Here is a 23,023-nt window from a genome sequence, read left to right as displayed (position 1 = left end):
CTTTACTTCCGCCCTGTTATGGACCCCCAGGAGCCGACTTTCTATGTCTAAGTTTGCGCGAGCAGTTTGTTTTGTACTGCGTGGTGTCCCACATATAAGCTGAGGACATTCAACAGTAAAGTAACCCGTTACAATCAGGGCTCAGAAATTACCTCGTAACGATCAGCAAGGAAATGACGCAACAGGGAAACCCCGAGTCTCAGACCCCTGTAAAGCACAGACCGCACCGGAACACTGTGGAGTACTTCCCCGCCCTGGCCTGCCACGCCCCACCCCGCCCCGCCACACCACGCCACCCCGCGCCCTCTGCACTGCCGGGCCTTTTCCTTCCGGATAAGCTTCCCGGGGCGGGGCGAGAAGTGCTTTCAGCCAGGGCCCCGCCCACGGTGCGCGTCACCGCGCCGCAGCGCGCAGCCGCAGCGGAGTGGCTTTACGGCCAAAGAAGAGGGTGGGTCCTAGCTTTAAGGTAGGAGGCCGAGCTGAGGGGCGGGGAAAGAGGCCTTTCGGGGCAGTCGTAAGTGACTGCGCAGGTGGCGCGACAGCAGCTGGAGGGCGGAGGAGGCGGGTTCGTGTTTCCCCGAGCCGAACCGGGTTGTGGGGGGTGCGGGGTCTGACCCGGGGCTGTAGCTAAAGCCCCTCCGTGACAGCATGGGTGAAGGGGAGTGGGGTGGAGGAGGCCTTGGGCTGCCTTGGGCGGCGGGTGGGTCTGAAGGGCTGGCGGGCTGGAGTCTTGGGTCCAGGCCGGGGATCTGACTGTGGTTGCTGTTCCCCGAACCCGCAGCGGGGCCGGTCCTGTCCTCGCCATGAGGCCGCAGCAGGCGCCGGTGTTCGGGAAGGTATTCATTCAGCGAGACTACAGCAGTGGCACACGCTGCCAGTTCCAGACCAAGTTCCCCGCAGAGCTGGAGAACCGGGTACGCATCCTGGCACCCCGCACCTGCTCTGGGGCGAGAGAAGGAGACCACCCAGGAGGGGAGGGGGTACGGACTAAAGCCCGGGCCGCGGTGTGTCTCGCGGCTCTGGGTAGGGGTAGTCAAGGAAGGGGCGTTGGCCGCAGGTGTACAAAGAGGGCCCCTAAGCAAGACCTGGTGTTTGAAGGAGGAATAAGGCCAAGCCTCCGGGTGTGGTGGCCTTATAGAACTCTGTGCTGCCCGGTGCCTGGAGTCTGTACCCAGTCGTCTTCCCCTGCGGTCAACCACCCCCCACGCCGGGTTACTGACAGCAGTGAGGAGGAAGTAATTCCTGAGGCTCCAGGCCGCCTAACTCATCGTGTTGTGAGCTATGTATTTCTCCTACCTCGCCACGCAAGAGGAATCATCATTCTGGTGACTGGCGTTTGTAGCCGCTGTGCTGGACGCGCTCTTGGGCAGAAGGGATTTATTAAATGTTGAACCAGACAGTGCAGACAGGCCTTCTTGGAACCTGAAAAACTTGGAGCATTAGATGGGCCGGGACAGGGAAACGCTAAGAACAAGGCCTTTAACTTTGTCACTCCCAGTTAGGATCCCTGGGAGCCGCCCCTGCTGTTCTGGTTTGCATATCAAAATTGTCAGGACAGAGGTCCTTGGGCAACCCTGCATACAGAAATGGAAGAATGGGATATTTCCCCTTCTTCATACTTAGCAAAAAAAAAAAAAAAGTCATTGTATCTTATCTTGAATGTACAACGAAGTGAGCCATTTGAATGGGGTGTTTTCTTGTGCCCACATCTGTTCACCCAGCCAAAGCGAAGCTCTTTGCACTTGAACCGCGTTACCTTACAACTTTTTACAGTTTAGAAGTCAATTTCTGCTCAGATGAGAGCAAGTTTTGTGGCTTTCTTCTTTGACAAGGAGGGTGAGGGACTGAGAAGTGATTAGGCATGCTGTGGGTGTGGAGTTAAGAAATTCTGGTCATGGAATAATGGGTGCGTTGGTGAGTCTGTACTAGAAGAATGTGTAGCAGTCATTTAAAACCTTGTAGCAAGGTAGGTTCTACCTGACTGCCAAGGTTGGAAAATCAACAGTGATCAATTACAGGGTCCTTCAGGTTGATTTATAACCTTGGGCAGGTTAATGACCCAAGTAGATTTCTTTAAATGCAAATTAAAGATCAAACATGTCTCATAAAGATCGTTTGTAGATTAGCTTGCTTGTGAAATGCCATACGAATGCTGCAGTTTGTTGTCATGACGTTATATGACTTAACTCTGCCTGACACTAGTTGGACATTTCCACAGTGGTGTGAAGAGTTAGAAATTGAGCTTGTTGCCTACTGTCTAAAGCTACTGAATGTTGTTTCTAAACTAATTGAACATCACAGTCAGTGTATGTTTTACATGTTAGGACTTAGGTGAAATGGGTCAAATGTTTTTAACCCTGTTTTGGAAACTCTGACTTGCACTATTTTTGTACTTTCAAATCAATGTGAATGTAAACTATTTTTCACCACACTTATTTGGATGTTACAGGATTCCTTTGTCAAACTTTGAGCTCACATTTGAGATGTGTGTGTGTGTGTGTGTGTATCTGCATAATCAAGCATTAGTCTTCCACTGTGTGGTAAAGTCTTTATTTTATAGTTGGAGTACAGAATCACAATATATTCACAGTATTCCACTGTTTCTTACAGCAAATTGATGTTTCTAAATTCTGTAGTCCATTTACTTCTTTGACTTCACAGAGCCCAGAACTGCTTGTGATTCTGAGTACTGTATAGAATGTTATATGGCGCCATTCAATAGTGCCTTTGATTTTTTTATTCTTTTTAAATGTTTGGGTTAGAACACTAGTTTATACTTTAAACTGCTTGGGAAAGCTTTGATTTTTTTTTTTCTGTGTTGAGATTAAATTTAAATTACAGGTTTAAATTTTCCTTGCTTGTTTGATGGAAAATTGAAAGGTTTCTCTGTTTCTCAACTAACCCTAGAAATTGTACTGATTGCTGTGCCACTGAGGCTGATTTTCCTTTTGTGAGGACATCACACTTGGCAGCTTAATAGAGGAAGAAACTAATGCACAAGTGTTTTGTATTACTTTAAAGCATTAAACATACACACATTTGTACCCTTTAATTTGAGGGTGAGGACAAATTCTCTCTGTTAACAAGTTTACTTTCTCCATTGCCTGTTCAAATGTAATACTTTGATGCCTAAGTGCTTTGTTGCCAGGAAAGTTCTTTAAAGCGAACTTTGTTCTTACTTTACCCAAAATACAGATATTTCTCTTCTACCTTTGGTCTAGGTAGAAGAGAAATGAGCGAACTATAATTGAGGCATTTTTCCCCCTATAGACCTTTAAAACTGCCTCTACATCTGGTCAGCAGAAATTACCTTTGACTTGTGATTACTTTAAGCTTCAGTTCCATGCTTTCTACCACATAGAACAAAAATTCTGGGAAAACAAGCCTGAAGTCCTCATCTCATTGTGCCTTTCAATGTTTATTGATCCGAATTTGTATTGGGCTCCACCTTCACACATCTCCAGATTTTGATACAGCTCCTATATCAGTGTCCACGTACCTGGGAGAGAGCACTGGCGGCTGTTCATGGCACCTGAAGAGGGGGCAGTGCGCACACTGTTCGGCTGGGCCCTTCGGTGTTAACGTGCCTTTACTGGCACCTACCATGCTTTTTACTTTTTTCCTCTTTTGAAAAATAACCTTCTGAAGAAATGCTTGTCTGGTTTTTGCCTTTATTTATTTTTTCTTAACCCTTTTTTAAAAAGTCCTTCACTTGAATTGTTTGTTTTTGTTTTAATGATCTATGATTTACCTCTACCTGCAAAAGCATTGCAGTCCTAGAATAACTTTTAAGAATTAATGTTGCTCATATGATCAGTGAGTCTGATCTGAAAGAAGTGTTCACGGTTTTGAATCATACTGTGTCCAAAAAATGTAAATAATTCAAAGAGTTTTATCAGATTATAACATTGTAGGTAAAGCAGAAGTGTTTGAAATTATTTAGATTTTTGCAGGTTTACTGATAAACAAATGGAAGGCATTAACTTAGGCTAATTAGGTAAAGAGAGTAGTTTACCTTTAATATTTATTCACTGAGCTTTTGTCTTAAGTCTCTTTTCAGGGAATGAGAATTCTGACATAGGTTCCACAGATGGCCATTCTTGACAAACCACATCTTCCAGTGGTGGCTCAGGGAAGGAAGACTTCCCTGGCTCTTCGCACCATTGTCACCCATCCAGCCCTTATCAGAGACTCTAATAGTCTGGGAGGTTAAGAGTAGCTCCTTTTGAAAAACACTTTAAAGTTTACATAAAACTTTGTCCTGCCATTGGCTTATCGTATGCCCACGGTTTTTCACACAAAGGACAAAACCATAATCATAACTGCTTCTAACCTAAACAGTTTTAATAGCATAAGGGTGATGATCCTAAATTGTTTTATATTTTAAAAAGTTATGTTCTTGGGAATATTTTGTCTCAAACTGTATATTGAGGTCCTTTGACCTTCTTTCTGCATCTGTTTCTATAAGAAGACTTTATAAAAGAGAATTCATATGTAAGTAATACTAGTTTTAATATAAGGGAGATAGAGATGGCAAGGATGGATTCATTGTGCTTTGTTATCAAGAATGATAGTATTGGATGAAAAACTCTACTAACAGGCCTTGAAAGTCCTAGAGTAAAGTACTGAAATTTAAAGTCTACAAAGTACTGTTAGAAGAAAAGAAAGTGATATTGGCAGAAGAAAGTAAAAGCAGATGATTAGAGTGAAAAATGAACAATAGTAATGTTAATGTAAATGTAAGGTAATGGTGTCACTGGATTAAAAGAGGTAATAGCGATGACTTATTGGGAAGAGTAGTGCAGTAGTTTTGAGATTTTTGAGTTCATGGTCAACTTTCAGTGCTAAATAGTTACTTTAAAAGTGATGGGAGCCCTGACCAATATGGCTCAGTTGGTGGGAGCATTGTCCTATAACTGAAAGGTCACGAGTTTGATTCCCAGTCAGGGCATGTGCTCATGTTGCGGGTTCAGTCCCCAGGCACATATGAAACGGCAGCCAATCGATGTTTCTCTCATTGATGTTTCTGACTCTCCCTCCCATTCTCTCTAAAGCAATGCATGGGAATGTCTTTAGGTGAGGATTGAATGAATGAGTGAATGAATAATGGATGGTATGTTAAGTAAATAGAATATACAGAAGACGATTTTCATGATTCCCTTTAATACTGTCCTAATTTATGCCCCTGTTACCTCTCTCCTAGACTGCTAAAATAGTCTCCTGACAAGTCATTTCTTTGACTGTTTTCCTTTTCCAGCCTTTCTGCTGCCATTTTCATAGAACTTGTACCCATTGATCCTTCTGCTTAAAATGTCATTACTTCCCTTTTTGCCTCATGAATGCCTGTGTTTAGGTACTCAGTTTAACACTACCTTCTCTTTCCAGGTAAAGGGAAGGTCTCCTGTCTCTCCCTCAGCCACACCAGACTTTATACTTAAATACACCTCTGTCATAGTGCTCTGTCAATTCATTGCATTTTTATGTTTACAAACTTGTTCTGGTCATGTGACTGAGACTGTCCTGTAAGGTCTGTCATAATATGTAATGGGAAGTGCTCAGTAAATATGAATGTAGAATTGAAAGACTGAAGAATTGTATAATTATGTGAAATTCAGTGTAGAGAATTTTTAAAAACCATATTGAGACTTAAAGATATCCAGTGTTCATGATAGGAATAAAATTAAACACTAAGCAGCTTCAGCAACTTAGGTCCACGTTTAATCATCTAAAAAGTGTTTTCCAATCATTAGATAAGAATTTTGATAAAACAGCAAAATAAATTAGTGATAGCAAGCATTAGTGAGTAGCCAATTTTTTTTCCAAAACTTATTTTTAAATTCTTTCTTGTACAGATTGATAGGCAGCAATTTGAAGAAACAGTTCGAACTCTAAATAACCTTTATGCAGAAGCGGAGAAACTTGGGGGTCAGTCATATCTTGAAGGCTGTTTGGCTTGTTTAACAGCATATACTATCTTCCTATGCATGGAAACGCATTATGAGAAGGTAAGGCTACCTTTGTTTTCATAAAACCTCTTAAAATCATGAATAAGGTGCATTTATCACATGTTTACTAGATGACAATTACCAATTACCCAACTGGCATTTATAATTATAATATGAATTTTGTTATTGCTGCCATGTCAGAACACATGAAAAAGAGCCCTGCATCTTTCAGAAATAGATCAAAATTAATATGTCAACTTGGAGTTAATATATCAGTGTTCAAATTGGCTCATACTTCAGAAGAATGTAAAAAAAATCTATGTTCTCATTCTACCCAGTTTTCTGAGAATCTCTTTACTTTATTTCCCAAAATTTCTATCTTAAGTTCTGTCCCTTCACCTGAGTTCTTTCCAACTGCCTGCTAGACCCGGAGTTAGTGTTCTCAACGTAGATTCCAAAAGTCAAACTTCATCCACTCTATTTTATTTAATATCAGCCTGTCTTTTTTAGTACTGTAGTTAGGTGAGGGGATAAAGAAGAAAGAAAAATTTATCAGTTGTTAGGGACTGAAATATCTTCTATTTTCCCATTCGTTAACTTTTATGATTTCCTCTAATACTGTCCTAATTTATGCCCTTATTTCCTCTCTCCTAGACTGCTGAAATAGTCTCCTGACAAGTCATTTCTGTGACTGTTTTCCCTTTCCAGCTTTTCTGCTGCTGTTTTCATAAAGACACAGCTTTATTTCCCTAACACTCCTGAGTCAGAGACCTTCCCTGTCTTTCCATCTATTGCCACTGTGTAAAGTTCAAGCCCCCTTCTCAAGCTAACCTCCAGATTACCTTTTCAGGTCGACCCCCCCACCCCATCCTCCTTTATCTCTCAGCCAAATTCAGTTACTCACTGGTCACCGCACATGGCCTCCCAGGCTTCTCTCCACCTGCAGTGCCTTCTTCCCATGTTCAGATCTCACCAGCCCCTTGTGTCCCACTTTCATCTAGCTTTTCCTTACTCTTCTAATTACAGTCTTTTCTTTCCTTGGTATCCCCACACTTTATTTGTGTCTATTTTCTGGCAGTTACAACTCTACTTTCAGAATGTTATTTTCTTATTTGTATGTCAAGTTTGTATTTTTCTTGAGGTCAAGGACAGCACCTTAACTACTTTGTATCCCTCTTCATGCCTAATACCAAGCCTTGGGTATATTAGGCAATCACTGAATGTGTGTTAAATGAATTAATTTAAGTTAATCACAGTAAGCCCCTAATATGTCAAAAAATTCTATGTTTAGAAAATGAAATGCTGTACTGATATCTATATTATACCCCACATAATAGAAATGTCCCTGTGACTGTCTTGTACTCCACGTGGTAGAGAGCAGATACAGTTGCAGCTGAAATATTTTGAGCTAGTGTTACAAAGGGTATATTTAAATAATGAATTACAGAGAAGCAGTTAGCTTTCGTTCTGTTTAACATTCAAAATTCGAAGATATAAAGGATCAGTGCCAGCTTTCAGTCTGTTCTGTCGTAGCAGCTTCCCTTTAATAACACTTTTACTCAGTGAAGGGGACGTGATTCATTCATTTGATAAATATTTGTTGAAAGCCTACTGTGTGCTAACCAGTATGCAGGGGATATAACTGATTAGGGCAAACGTGGTTGGTGACCTTGTGGAATTTATAATTTAGTGGTAACAACTGACACTAAGGAAATAAAATCAACAAAATTATAAATTGTGATAATGCTTTAAAGAAAAGAAACTCTTCCTGTGATAGAAAATGATAGGAGAGACCTAATTTAGATTGTGTGGTCAGAAAAAGCCTCTGAGGAGTTGAATTTAAGCTGCTACACGAAGGATGAAAAGCCTGGAGCCAGAGAGCTAAGTACTCTGTACAAAGGCCCAGAGAGCTTCCTGAGCCCTGGGGACTGACAGAAGGCTGGTATTGAAGGAGAGGAGTGGGGAAAACTGTCTAGAGATGAATCCAGAGAGGTAAGGAGGAGCTGCATCGTGCAGGAATCTGTGTAGTCCATGGAAGGAAGTTTAGCTTTTATTTTCAGTGCAGGGGGAAACTGCTCAAAGGTTTTAAGCAAGAAAGATATAATCAGATATTCATTGTAAAAAGATCTCTTTGCTCTGTGAAAAAACGTTATAAAAGTAGGGAAACCAGTTAGGATGCTCAGTGGAAGTCCAGGGAAGCAGTGATAGCTTGGACGAAGAAGAGTAGTCAAGGTGGAAGGGTGTGAAAAAATTCCAGGGGCATGTTGGTGAGAGAACCAAGACTTGATAAAGAGCTGAATGTAGAAGGGAAGGGCAAGCTGAACTCATATGGATAAAACTTTCCAGGATGGTCATTTAAAGAGGTATAAAATGCTGCCTGAATTTAAGTTAGAGATCCAATCTCTAGATAATTTTATTCATACTTAATGGAGTATCATATACTTGAGTTGTCTTTTCACTATAGCTTTTAAATTTGTTAATAATATTTTAATTACCTTATTTAACCATGTGCATTTGTTGATGTAGATACAGGTAACTCCTGATGTGAACTGTAAAAAGAAATTGGTAATTGGGTGACAGCCAAGTCATTTACTAATTATGGGATCATGGATAAGAGAGATTACTATTACTCCAAGTCAGAATGCTTTCAACTGAGAGTGGGTCTGAGCATTAATAAATTTCTTCACATGTGGTAGATGCTTAAAAGGAGTGTTTTCTAAGATAGATTTAAGAATTAAGTTAGCATATATGTGCGTTTTAATCAGCTATTTGTGAAGTGACATAGATGATTTTTTAATTTGAAGTACAAGTAATCTTTTTTTTAGCAGCTGGTAGCTTATTTAGCAGCTCCTAATTGAAATTCTTTTGATTATTAATCTTGGAAGGCAGTTTTCAGTATCAGAAATACAGTGGAAATTGATCCCACTATATATTTTAACTTGGCTTCATAGGCAATAGATAAAGTACTACATCATAAGTCTAATCAAGGTCTCTTTGCAGAATAACTATTACAAAGCCAGGAAAAAAAACAAACTTAGTCAGGAAACCAAAATGTTAAGGCATGGCCACATTTCTTAAATAGGTGATTTTATCTTAGAAACTGGACATGAACAACTAGGTCATGAAAAGCCAGTAACTGGAATGCTCATAATTAAGATATAATATACCTATACTTTTAAAAGAAAACTTTTTAAATGTGTACTTGTATAACAGCAACTACCCTCTCTCTGGTTTGTGCCTTAGGAATTTTTGTGCTGTAATTTTCTATTTATGAAAAGACAAGATTGAGTCATGTAGTCTTTACTGTTTTAAATACTAAAGTTTCTGATTTACAAACAGTAAGCCAAACCCAATAGTGCTTACACTTTGTCATGAGGGTTAAATTTTTTGAAATTGTAAATAGGCCTTTTAAAACTCACTAGAACAATCATGCATTTTTTTCCTATAATGTGCTTTTTATTGATTTAAAATGAAAATAAAGACTTCAGTGTTATTTCTCTATTGTTGCTGCCCATTATAATTAGGGAACAAATGGGACTGTAGAGGTCCTCTCAGTAGCTGCTTGCCTTGTTCGTCAGCTGTAAAACATCCCTGCTGCCTAGATGCTGTCATCCGTAAAAGGAGCAAGTTAGAAGAAAGTTAGATATTTTCTGAAAATAGCTATGATCCTGGTGTTCTCACTTAGCCTCACTGAGGATATTTTTCCTCAGGGATCTTAGAGGGTTTCTCCATTTTAATATTCTCAATGAGGATAATAGTGTTTTCTGAGGTTTGATTGTGTTTAGCTTTGTAAATATTATACAAGTTGAGGTTTATTGAGTGTTTGAAGACAACAGATTTAAAGTACGAATAACATGTCAACCTAAGAAGTCTTGGGGGTGCGAATGGTGCTTTGTCTTGTCTGCAATGCAGTATGAGTTTCCTCATATCAGTGCTTTGCTATTGCTAAGGAGACTTAAGAGTTTAAAAGCATCTTGTTTAGGACAGTGCTGCCTTCACCAAAATAGTATAAGAAGATTTGGAGATTATACAAAAAGAAAACTGTTTTCTTTCCAAACTGATACCCAACTGCACATGAATGTTATTAAAGTTTAGATAAAAACCTGCACAACAAAGTTGTGCTTGAATCAAGTAAAGGAATGCTATTTCTTTGCTGGTAACCTGTCCAGGAAAGCTGTTCTGAAGGAATCCTTTCTGTGAAACCAGCCATGCAGGCATTTTTTTGAGTGTCCTCTTAGTGTAAATGGACCTCTGTGAGGGGAGATCGACTCTCCAGTTTTTAATTCTGGCAGGTGAGCTGAGAAGGAAGTGGAGAGAAGACTGAGAGTCCTGCTCTGGGTGCCTTAGGGGCTCCTTCCTTCTATTCATTGTTTTAGCGTGATTGACAAACTCTGATAGAAGGTGTCTTAAGTTTTGTGGGGGTTTTTTCCCCATAGAGACCAAACGCTGCTCAAACTCTTTGAGGGTTGAAAATAGGAGAATGAAATAGTATACTTAATACATAAGGTTGCTCTTTTAATACTACCATGCTCTTTTTTAAAACATAAAACATTAGATTGTATTATTTCCAAAGATGTAACCTGAATAAACTACTTAAATTGTTTTTTCCTGCAATAAGAAAATTTGTTATATAAACCACATAGAGTTTTAAATTCTAAAGCAGTTTATAATAAAGCACCTAAATTGTAACATCTTAGATTATTTGTTTGGCCTGGTACATTATAGACCCACTCTTAAAGCATTTCTTAATTTCCTACTTTATTTTCATACAGTTCTTTTTCCCTTTAAATTATTATCACATTTATCTGTGACTTTTATCATATGCCCATAGTGTGAATTTAAGAAAATACATAGTAATTAAAGAACTGGATCAAAGGCTCTTTGAACATTAGAGCCAGAAAAGGGTTCTGATGATTTTGAATCTGAAATAAAACATGTAACTCTTTGATTTTGTATATAGCTAGTAAGATTTATTTTCTTTTAGCTTATCTGCCTCAGAATTGCCTTTATTAAAGCTGGAGATTTGGCAATTTCCAGAAGTTCCTTTGTATCTTATCTGGTTTTTGTCTACATTTACTTTGACTTTTACAACCTTTATACTAAACTTACAACTTGAGGTTCCCATCTAGGACAGAGTAGCACTCCATGCAGTCATGGAGATGATGTAACACACTTGTAGTCATCAGGAACTTCATGGCAGCTAATGCCCACGTGCTTTACAAAGGAAATTGTTCAGTTTTAAACTAACTGGGCTACCTTTTGTTATAGGCCAACTTTGCATCATTACTTAAAATTGGTGAAAATGTACAAAGGAGGGAAGAAGCAGTTCTTAAGTGTTAAAGGGGACAGCCAAGAAGTACCCTTGGTGTTAGGGGATGTCACATTAACAACACTTGATGAGTAGGGACAGAGAAAAGCACAACTAACCGTTGTGTGTATAGCCTCCACTTCTCTACATCCAGGATTGAGGTGATAGGAGGTAAGAGGAGAGGGGGCTGGGTCTCTAGCTCTTGTGTGCATTTCTGCTTACACTGCACTGAAGGTATTTGTTACTTAGAGCCCATCACGCTGTGCTGTATGTTGTGTGTAGCTGGTGTGAGACAGGTAATCAGAGCTGTGTCCCTCCATGTGAATATCCATGACTTACTTGGAAAACTAATTACGTTGCCTGAAGATGTTGAGATCCAGCTGATACACAAAGAAAAATCTGAAGAAATTTGTAAAAAGCTGTGGTGTTTCTTTCTGTCAGGTTCTGAAGAAAATCTCCAAATACATTCAAGAGCAGAATGAGAAGATATATGCTCCCCAAGGCCTCCTCCTGACAGATCCCATTGAGAGAGGACTTCGAGTTGTATCTTTTTAGTCCAGATCATTAAATCTAAATGTCTATAAATGAAAATTTTGATGGTACTATTTGGCATTGGCTAAAGAGAATTTAACTTCTCTTGTATTCGCCCTAGGAATTGTCTTTGTGAATTGCATACCTACCATAAACCTCTTACCTCCAGCATTTTTTCTTAAAGCATATCTCTCCTTCCTTTGCATTGTACAGGTCTCTGGGTTGTTTAGTATTCTGGTTACTGTCTTTCTTGGTGGTTCTGAGGGCATCTTGTAGTAATAATGGGGGTGGTATGAGTAATGCATTTCAGCTGCGGAAACTCTGAACCTAAAGCCCCTTTGAAATGCATAAACTCATAATGTGTGGTGAGACTTGTCATCCAAATGAATTGCAGTTCCTTGGGTTCATCTGACTAGTTGAAATCAGTTGCAGCTGCCAGATGTATAATTTCATTACCTTTGACATACTGTGCATATTTTTAGAGGCAGTAAGCTTTGAAAATCACTAAGTGAATTTGGTAAATGAAATTGCAAAAAAAAACTAATATAGCTTGATAACTAGAGTGATGGATAAAATAAATTTTTTTAAAAAACCTAGGTCAGATAATCCCAGGCCTTCCTACTGATAATAATTTCAGCAGTTTTATTATACTCCATCACAACGATTCTTAAACTTTTAGAGGGCATGGACCCTCTCCCAAGAAAAAGTTTGCATATAATTTCAGGGAATTTGAACCCCTGAGTTTATTATTACCTCCATGGATTCTCAGTTAAGAAACCCCTAGTTCTACAAAACACATTCTTTTTCAGATTTTTTTCCCATGTAATCAGTGTTTGGGGAAGAACTACATGTGGAGCACTATAAGCAATTACATTTAAATTTTTTTTCAGGAAGATGAACTAAGCATTGCATCTCATTTAAGTAGGAGAAATTTTTCAGAATTTAAAAATAAACAAGGCAAAGTGAAAGAAAAGTTGTGCAGACCATACACATCATCTTGCTGTTGTCCCTTTTTATCAAATGTTCTATTCTGTAGTGTGTTTTCTTAACAGCCATGCTGTTTAGATTGAAATTACCATTTATGAAGACAGAGGGATGAGCAGTGGAAGATAAACCATAGAATTAAAGGTAAATAAGGAATATGATTTATATGTGGTTTTGTAATTTTGCAGGATGCATGAATTTTCTTCCCTGCATGATAAATAAATAGTTGTGTAGCGACATATTTTCTGTATTGGCTTGATATTTAAGACTTGTATTTAACCCAAGTTCTAGTTAGCGATACAGAATTTAAGCATGATTTTTTTACCCCCAGTATTGTTTTCAGACTTTTTTGTTGTTGTTGTTGTTTTTCATTTCATTTTGTTTTGTTTTTTGAGAGCTCCCTGCCTCTATAACAAGTCGGTTTAAGAACTAAAGAAACATTTTAGAGTGGAGAGGGGAGACCATGAGTCTTTGGTGGCCCCGTAAAAGAAACCTTACCTCTAGTGGGTAGAAACATAAATTTCATTCTTTTGTTCAGAATGTTTATGTTCTTATATAGCCGTAAAATGACCTTGAGTAAATGAACAAATTAGATAATACCCGTAGAAATTTACAGGCAAAATCATGTAGCAGTCATAGTATGTTACATAGTCTTCTAAGTGACAGGAAACTCTACTACATTGTTTTTGCCAATTTCACTCATTTACTCTCAACAGATAGTGTTCTGTTGCTGTGCTTTTCTAATTAACTTTGTTTACAGATACCTATCACTAATTCACAGGCAGCACAGACATAGAATCTACCAGGGCAAACATACTCCTTCCCAGGGCAACAATGCTAATGCCCTTTTGAGGGTATCACATATGTTCCAGATACTAAACAGATGGTGTTTCTAATTCTCAGAAGAATTCTCCCGAGTATTTTCCCATTATACAGATGTGCACACCAAGGTACAAATAGATTAAATGATGTTCTCAAAGTCACACTAATTGACCATGAACCTGTTTTTTACACCATACTTCCTGTAAGTACTTGTAGCAGCAAAAATACAGAGGAAAGAGTTCATCAGATTATTCTAAGTATTTATCCCCTTCTTTTCTTTTTCAGTACTTTTTTAAAGTCCATTTTGTCTACTCTTGTGCTATTTACTGAATCCTGCAGACCAACCAACGTTCCAAGGCTGCCTTCTTTTAGCACTAGTGAATGTGTCACTTGAATTCTTTGAAAGTCAAAGGACTAAATGATGGCAGCATCTGCCATATCTTTTATTTCTTTAAAAAGCCTTTGTTTTGGAACACTTAGTGTTACTTACCCATATACTTTCTCATGAACAGTCCATTCCAAACTGATATTTCTCGAATGAACAGTCAGGAACCTTCTGTGTGGTTTTTGTTATGTGCCATTGGAATAAGTTTGTTTTATCAATTGCAGCTGCGTTGTCTTGGCACAACCCATTTGCCATGACTCACTTTGCAACTATTATTGCTAACTGTAATGTTTTTTTGAAGTGGTGTGGGGTTTTAAGCAGTTACACACCAGAGACTAATCTATCAATATTCAAACAACTGTGAAGTTTTGCAATGGGAAAGATTTACATTAAGAACTTCTGGATAGTTTCATGAATGAAAATATTTTTGTTCAGCACAGTTTAGTTTTCAGAGCTATGTGTTCCTCAGGTCCAGGATCCAGTGTAGGCTGAAGTTTGGGAGGAGGGGTAATAAACTATAAGAATAATTCTTAAGTCCACAAAGTGTGTGCAGATGAAGCATTATATAGGAATTAAATTAATGATTTAACAGAGTACACAAATCATGGAGATAGCCTTTATTTAAAAGAGAGCTTTAAACAAAAGTAATTTGCTCTTTTTAAGTTGAATTTTTAAAATATATTATTAAATATACTAACAGTGTTTCTTTGGATTAAGATTATTTTTTAAATGGGACAAATCATTCTTTCACAACAAATTTGTAATAATAAAAATAGCTAAATTTGTTGGCACTTACTATGTACCTACACTATTATAATGCCTAATTTTAATCATCACAACAACCCTATGAGGTGGATACTGTTATCCCAATTTTTCAGGTGAGGACTCAGGCACAGGGAACTTAAATCAGTTGTCCAAGGTTAAAAACTAGTAGGTAGTTATCCAGGCAGCCTGGCCCCAGGTTTGCCACCTAACCCTGAGCTATACCGCCTCTTCAGACAGGATTGGTCAGAGATGAGAATATACTGGGGTTGGATTTGTAGACTATTGAGCTATGTACTTAGGCACTTAGTACAGATTCAAGTATTAGTATATATATTGGGCACTTATGTCACTTGGTCTAAGAGAGATGTTTTAGGGGTTATTTTAGCACCCTTTTCTAAAATCTTTACTTTTCCCCTTTGATTATAGATCCTAGCTCCAGCTGGGACCATCATCTGTCCACTGGCCAATCACAGAGCGTCCCCTACCTCCTCTCCAGAGCGTCATTCCTTTGTATCTGCTGCCAGAGCCAAGGTGCCATTTACTCCAAGGACTAACTTTCTAAAATTCCACACCTGGAGTGACCTCTAGTCGCTCAGCATCCACTTTGTGTCTCCAAATTGTGTAGGACTCTATAACCTTTTTGTTAGTTTCTGAGAAAACACAATGAAGCATTTCACTTTTTTATTCAAAGCCATTAATGAAATATGTAGTTGGCCAACCCGACACAGTTTATTTCTTACCTGCCACCAGTACCAATGGCTCTTCATTCCCTGGGCCAGCTTACCAGGTGGCTGTAGATGTCAAAGTTGTATCTTAGACAGTATTCAGTCTTATTTCCCCAAATTAATAAAGTGCTTTTCTTTAGGATTTTAGGATAGAGTAGGCTGTGTCTATGGTTTTGTTAATGCATCTTCCAGATTTCAAAGAACTATCAGTTTTGCCATGACTCAAATCTTAAAGATCTGCTGTTAAGTTTCTCAAACTGATGTTCATTGGAAAAATGTTACTTGTTTTATTATAGAAATTATTTCTAATAAAGCAGTATTTAATACAATTTCCAGTTATTTTTGTTTGGAGAAGTTTGCTATTATTGCATTACCTTGAATGTTAGGAAGATGTGGTGGTATGTGTTGCTTGTTCCTTAATAAAATAAGTAAGCACAATAAAGTGGATGCTAAACCATCAAATACATAAATGCCCCTGCTGTGTCCCTGACAGTGTAATGAGCAAGTGTAATAAATATTTTAGTTATAGTTTTGTTATAAATATAACTTATGAGAAAAAATTTGATAGGAATAATACTGTATATTGCTAATTTTTAACTATCCCTACCTTATAATTCATAGACTTTCCGTGTGTGTGTGTGTGTGTGTGTGTGTGTGTGTGTATGTGTGTGTATACACAGTATTCATTGCACAGAAATTTCATGATTGGTTAAGTACAGTAAGTTAAGTGATTTCCGACTAAAGTTCTCAACTCTGTGTCAAAGTCCTCATTGTTTTGGCTGTATGTTTTTAGTATCGGGCTTCTTATGCTTTTCATTCCTCTTTGAGGTCTGAGAGCACCATATTTGGGAGTTACATATATTAGGAGAGAATGAAACAAGTTTTACTTTCAGAGATACTGTAGGTGCTAATATTGGGTTTAATCTTTCAGATTTAATTTCTTTTATGGGTTTGTTAGTTATTTAATAAATCCCATAGGTCTGTGTAATATTTTAATTGTATAAACATCTTTGTTATTTTATAGGCTATAATAATGTGTGTGTCTGCCTTTTAAACCCGTTGCAATAATTTTGCTGAAATATTAACACATTAGTAAAACTTTTCTTAAACAAATTGTCTGTGTGTCATGTTTGGTGTGAGTTGGGAACATGGTGAATGATGCGACAATACATTTGGCAGAGAGACAGTACTGGAGTACTGAATCGCTGGCACATACAGCTTTGTACTTTTACACAGAAGTCTTAACATCTATATAGTTTGTCACACTTTTCAGTTTTTTACATGCTGCTGTATCTCATAAGAGCAGATGTTAGCTAAATCAGTAACAACCAAGAAATAGTCCCTAATAGTCAAAAGTGCATTCAACTAAAAAAAATAGATTAGAGTGTTTCATTAGGAAAAAATTATTAGTTACTTTTTTGGGTAATCTGATCACTTCCTTTTTAAAAAGTGAATGCATTTGTAGAGATTAACGGCTTATAAAATAGTTTTATCTATAATCCGTTTTTTTCTTTTGCAAGGTTTTTTTTGGTAAAACTTTACAATTCTCTTTTCCTACCCAAATAAAACAGTAAATAATAAATACTCATGGGTAGCCAAGTTCCTTCCATATTCCACTTGGTCCTGGCTCCTGGCATAAGCTGAAGTCATAGTTTCTCAAGAGTACTATGCTTTGTTTCTTGTTTTAATTTATTCTTATTTCATGTAAAAAAGGTCAGTATTAGTACTGTATTTGATTTATATACTTACCTCCCCTTTCCCTTGCCATGCTTCTCTCCTCCCTCACCCCAACAGTAGAGGTTGTAAATCCCATAAGCGCAGAGATGTTCTACACATCCTTGACTTCATCCCTAACTACCTCCAAGCATCATCATACACTGCTACATACACTTAGCACTCACATTATTTGTTAAGTGAATGAAATACAAGTTGACAGGTCAGTAACAGTTACTTTATGACATTTTGATTAGTAAGATGTTTGACTTGATAAGATAGTGACTTAAAGTCTTATTTTAAGACTGGAAGATGATAATCTGTGGCTCATACTCCACTGGAGTGGATTTTTGCCTGAAGATAACTACTTTTTGAAGATTCCAGTGACCTTTCTTCTCTGAGTAATTCCCAGGGGAAAGAAAAGATACAATGTAAATAACAAATATCCCTCCTACTCATACTTTGTCCTTTTATTATTCTGTGTGTCATTGACATTGCCAATATGTGATGTTAAGTCTAGCTATGATTAAAGCTAGGAAGTATTTGAAAGTATGTTTCTCCTTAATTCTTTTTAACTTTGATTTAATACAGATAAAAGTTCACTTTTAGAAAGTTTCACTTTTCAAACTTCTCTAGGATCTAATAAAGTGTGAATGTGATACTTTGTATTCATTTCAGCCCTTACTGCTAGGTTTCTCTACATACAAAGTTACAAGAAACTGAAAAATGTGTATGTCGCACATTTAGCAGCTAAAATGAATCATCAGTCTTGTGATCTAATCACCAGAGGCTATTTCATAGTACAGATAATGGCTGAAATAAGCCACAGTGATTCACATCCTCACTGGTGCTTGGTTGGGAGATAAACATCACTAAATATGCCCATTACACAGTGATCAACTTGAATCTGCAAATGTGTAAAAACTGTGAAGAGTTTTATTCTTCCACAGTATTCAAAAGTTGGAAGTGTGGAGAAGATAGCAAACATCTGATTAATGTCTTATTTGCCATGAATTGTGAATGCTGAAATGTAGGTGCTGGACCACCGAAGTTCTAGGAGAGTTTAGGAATACAGTGGTATGTGTATTTTGCTCCAAAATTAGTAAACAAAATTACATAACCAAAATCAAGGTTGTGGCTCTTCTGTATAGTATCCTAAGTTCTTTCCATATACCTCAAATGGAGCAGAAATTCTGCCTAAAACTAGGAAGTCCTATAAGAATTCAACACCTACTTTTTTTTTAAAGATTTTATTTATCTTTAGAGGGGAAGGGGGGAAGGAGAGAGGGAGAGAAACATCAATGTATGGTTTGCCTTCTGTGCATCCCCTGCTGGGAACTGGCCTGCAGGGAACCAGCCTGCAACCCAGGCATGTGCCCTGACTGGGAATCGAACCGTGATCGTGTGGTTCGCAGGCTCAACACCTACTTTAAAAGCTCACAACACAGTATGCCCATGATGTTACACAGTTGTATACTTGAGACCTGTGTGGCTTTGTTAAACAATGTCACCCCAATAAATTCAACTTTTAAAAAAGACTTCAAAAATTTTTAAAAACTTTTTCAAGCCTCCATTTCACATACAGAAATAATTTTATAAATCAGGGACAACCACAGATTTATGCTAAGGGTCATTGTCAAGTTAAAACAAGTCTAAGCCAGCAGAATTTTTTTTAACAGTACCTGAGCACTGCATTGACCTCGTTAGAACTCCATTAACCTTGTGCTGTCACATTCCACCGTGGTGCCGAGATCTTTAATCTTCAGACGACTGAACCACCTTGTCTTTGAAAAACTTGTTTTTGTTCTACTTACGAAGAGTTCTTTAAAAAGAAAAGTGGGGGTGCGGGTTAGGGATCCGTTCATTGGCTGCCAGATCTGTTCTTAATCTTAATGTTCCTGTTCATGTATATGTTCTCCTACCTCATATTTTCACAGACTAGTTTATTACCAGGAAATGAACATAAATGTTTTATCCAAAATGTTTCAGCAGCTAGTCTTCTGGGGACAACCAAATGCTAAATAACAACTGTAGAAGGTCAGATTCTGTGATACACAAGGACTCAGAAACACGGATGTAATGCAACCTTTTCTTACCAGTTAAAGAGTTAGTGTGACAACTTTTACACATCTTTGTGCATCTCATACGAAGTACAAATGTTTTGTACAGTTCCTAATTTAGTTGTTTGAAGGGTTATGTGCTTGAAGAAACAACATTAGTGTACATGTTACTATCTAATTTTGAAATGAAGAGTGCTTCTGTTAAACAATTAGGAAGGGAAACCTCTAACAGCATGTTTTGGGCATTTTTAATGTTGCAGAAAGAGCGTAACAGAGAATGCTATTGAGGGACTACTGCGGGGTAGAAAGTTTCAGAAACCATGATCCCCAACAGCAACCACATCGACGACCGACCTGGCAGCATTCTCCAGAGGCAGTTCTGATTATAAAACTGGACATTTTAATTACTGAATTGGGACTATGTTTTGTGACTTAAAGAGAAAGTTTTGTGTTGTTTTTTTTTCAATCAAAGAATTTTCATGGACTTTGCTCAGTTTTCATTCCAGGACAGGGGAAGAATTATACTCAGTAAGTAAATGGAAAGAGACGAAACTAATATTGGAGACAAACGTAAAGTTGCTTTATGAGTATACTCCGTGAGTTATCCTAGTTGATAGAGATAAACACGTATGTACACAATTCACATATTATGGACACACATATGTGGTAAGATACGTAAGTATGCCTGGGAACAACAAATAGCAAGTTGTGGTGACCTGTACAGAGAGGGGAAGAGAAATGGGGTCAGAAAGAGGAGCACAGAGCTCAGAGTGAATAAATTTCTTGTTATTTCCTGTACTTTTTCAAATGCCCCCCAAATTTTTATAAAAACGACCATATGTATTTGTCAATACAAACGACCATGTCTAAATACTATTGCACATCAATCATCAGTATCATAACGGGCTTTGATAATTTGGACACAGCTCCCACCACCCCCTGGGATTTCACTCAGGTCTCAATTTACAATTTCCTCAGAGCCTTCAGGCCTAGTCTTCTATTTGGTCATTGATTATCCAGAGTCGCTAGCCTTTGAGCTCTGCTTGTTCTCATTATACAAAAAAGAAAAAGGAAAAAAAGTGAAAAATGTGGACAAATGGCTTTTTCCTGCTTACAGGTATGTGAGTAGGCCTCTAAAACAAATTAATAAACTTCCAGCCTAGAAGCAGCATATAACCAAGGGTGAAGTTCAGGGTCGAGCTGAATTTCTCAGAGTAAATGTCTAAGATGAAACAAAGAAAGGATGACTGGAAAACATGATCTCACTTCCTCACGAGCAAAGGGAAAGTCCAAAGTAATTTCAGCCTTCACAGAGCTCCGTGGGTCACATCCAGACCATAGCAATCCTAACAAGTTAGCGACTCGTAATGACACCTGCTCACAGCAAGGTCAGCTGTGATACACACAGTGGCCCGGGGCCTCTGGTTCTTGGTTGAAAAAACACCCACAGGTAACACAATTGTGTGAGCAGATTCCAGTATTTTCAACAGGAAATACTTTCATAACTGAACTGAACATAAACCAAGAAACCAGACAGTTGCTATCACTTTGGAATCCTCTCTAGATGGAATTATTATAAAGAGTAAAATACCCAGATAATGTTATGTGACATAAAATGTAGTCAGCCCACTCTTTCTTTAGCCCTGGGACAAACAGAGGGTGAGTATCCAGTTCAGTTAGATGCTTAGTGTCACCAGTGAGACACCATAGGAAGTGTTTGAACAAGGAAACCTGGACCTAATGCCAGAGCTCTGAAGATGTCAAAAAGTTTTAAATTGCACATTTTTATATTAATCTAGGCCTTTTATTGTTTCAGGTATTGATGCCTCGAGAGTTATATGATTTATAGCTGTTTCATGTAGAAGTGAAAATAAAATGGTAACAATTACAAAGCAATTTCATCTCTGTAACCAATTAGAAAGTTGGGAACTTAAGAAAATTTTTAAATAAATCTTACCATTATCATCAGCTCAAGAAAACCATTACCTATATACAAATGAATCTCAATTATATTCAAAGAGTTGTCCCTACATGGAAAAATTATTTCAATATAATCTTCAGTCTGAAGTGGAATGACTTACTTTGTTAGTTACGTGACATTCTCAAAATGGTGCCATATCTATGATCCATTAACACAAAGAAAGGTTAGACATTAAATGAAAAACCATGAGAAGAATTTTCATACATGGTGTACTCTTGGGCAAGACTGCCCTTTATCTTTTCCCTGTGATTATGGTCAAACCTTTTCCTATGGCTATGTATTTAAAAACAAAAAAAGAGCATTGCCCTAAGCTGTGAGCATTTAGAAATACCCAGTTTGGCCTGGTCTTCATTTAGACCTGGAGACAGTTCCCTAGAGTGAAGTACATGGACCCTAATAAACAGGAAGACCTGCCCAGAGATTAGACATGAGCTTTTTCTCAGATGCCCATGAAATAAAGGCACATGAACTTCTTGATGGAAAGGTCACATTTCTGTTTGACTCTTATCCAGGAAAATCATTAAGAAAGTTGTTCTACTTGTTAAATGTTGTCATGGCCATAGATTGCAGAAGATAAATTCACTTTTTTAAAAAAAGCAAAACTTGTGGTCCCATATTCTGCGATGAGCAAACAACAGTACAGTTCTGTTTCTCCTCGATGTTTCACATCCACCACTCCTGGAACTTGCTCACTGTTCCTGCAAACCATGTCACATGTCACCTCCTCATGGAGGTTGCTATAGGACATATGTTTGTGTTTCCCCCAAATTCATATAGTATTAAAATCTTAACCCCCAAGGCAATGGCATTAGGAGGTGGGAGGCCTTCGGGAGGTGACGAGTTCACGAGGGCAGGGCCCTCAGAAGTGAGATTAGTGACCTTAGACAAGCAGCCCCAGAAACTCTCCTGCCCTGTCCCTCATGTGACAATAAGGTGGGAAGACTGCCACCTAGGATGTGTGCTGACACTGACTCCATCAGCGCCACGATCTTGGATGTCCCAGCCTCCAGAACAGTGAGGAATAAATTTCTGTCCTTTGTAAATCACCTAGTCTATGGCGTTTTTGCCCAAAACGGACTAAGTTGCCTGTCCCGACCTCAGTATTCTGTTACCCAGCTCTACTTTCTTTTTCACCACCTGACGAAGAACTGTTATTTGCTTATTGTCCATCTCCTGGCACGAGGTCTGTGTTTCCTGTTCCCTGCTTTATCCTCAGCACCTACACAGGGCCTGGCAGGAGATACTCAAAAGTCACTAGGTGCTCAAGAAGTGTTTGTTCAATGAAGAGAGAAAGGTGTGCATGAATGATTGGCCCTGTGATAGATTTGGGGGCCACCTTCAAGGAATTCATAATCTAATAGGCAAAATAGACATGTCAAAACTGCAGCATAGCATGATAAATGTTTTCTCAGAAGAGTACAGTGTGTACTGGTGACCTAACTAACAGGTAGTATATTAGGGACAGTTTCGCAGAGGAAGAGTCACTTTGCTGAGTCTTAAAGGATGCATAGGAGTCCAGCAGGTGGTTCCAGGGAATGAGAGAAGCTTAGAAAGAGGGAATAGCCTGTGCAAAGAAAGGAGACAAAACACCTCATCTCCTTAAGAAGAAGTTCAACACGACTGGAGCAGAGTGTCAAGGGAGGAGACCCTAAACTAAAGAAAATCAGCGGCACTATTTTCAGAGTCGCTGGCATCACACCAGCTCCTGATGGCCTCCCAGCCTCTCTCAAGGGACGTGACTCAGGCCTCCAACACCCTTCTCTCCAGTGCAGCTGTCCAAGCCTGAGGGCCACGAGGTGCTGGC

The 23,023-nt window shown here is 38.5% G+C and overlaps 1 protein-coding gene across 3 annotated transcripts; it reads left to right on the top strand.

Moving 5' to 3' along the window:
* Positions 1-475: 475 nt before the first annotated feature.
* GOLGA7 (golgin A7) lies at positions 476-16,545 on the top strand. Of its 3 annotated transcripts, none has more exons than XM_037142507.2 (6): positions 476-565; positions 782-914; positions 5,853-6,005; positions 11,695-11,796; positions 12,850-12,912; positions 15,167-16,544. In XM_037142507.2, exons 2-5 carry the CDS (start codon positions 804-806, stop codon positions 12,895-12,897), a joined length of 414 nt encoding a protein of 137 aa, XP_036998402.1. In that variant the 5' UTR covers positions 476-565; positions 782-803; the 3' UTR covers positions 12,898-12,912; positions 15,167-16,544. The 3 variants fall into 3 exon arrangements, with proteins under 3 accessions (XP_036998402.1, XP_036998403.1, XP_036998405.1); XM_037142508.2 differs by lacking the exon at positions 476-565 and adding an exon at positions 596-652; XM_037142510.2 differs by lacking the exon at positions 476-565 and having other exon boundaries at positions 675-914; positions 12,845-12,912; positions 15,167-16,545.
* Positions 16,546-23,023: the final 6,478 nt, after the last annotated feature.

Source organism: Artibeus jamaicensis, unplaced genomic scaffold, assembly GCF_021234435.1.
Source record: "Artibeus jamaicensis isolate MK-2021 breed Jamaican fruit bat unplaced genomic scaffold, CSHL_Jam_final scaffold_833, whole genome shotgun sequence".
Classification (NCBI taxonomy): Eukaryota; Metazoa; Chordata; class Mammalia; order Chiroptera; family Phyllostomidae; genus Artibeus; species Artibeus jamaicensis.
The sequence above is the reverse complement of the archived record's forward strand: the minus strand, read 5'-3'. Positions and strand labels throughout refer to the sequence as shown.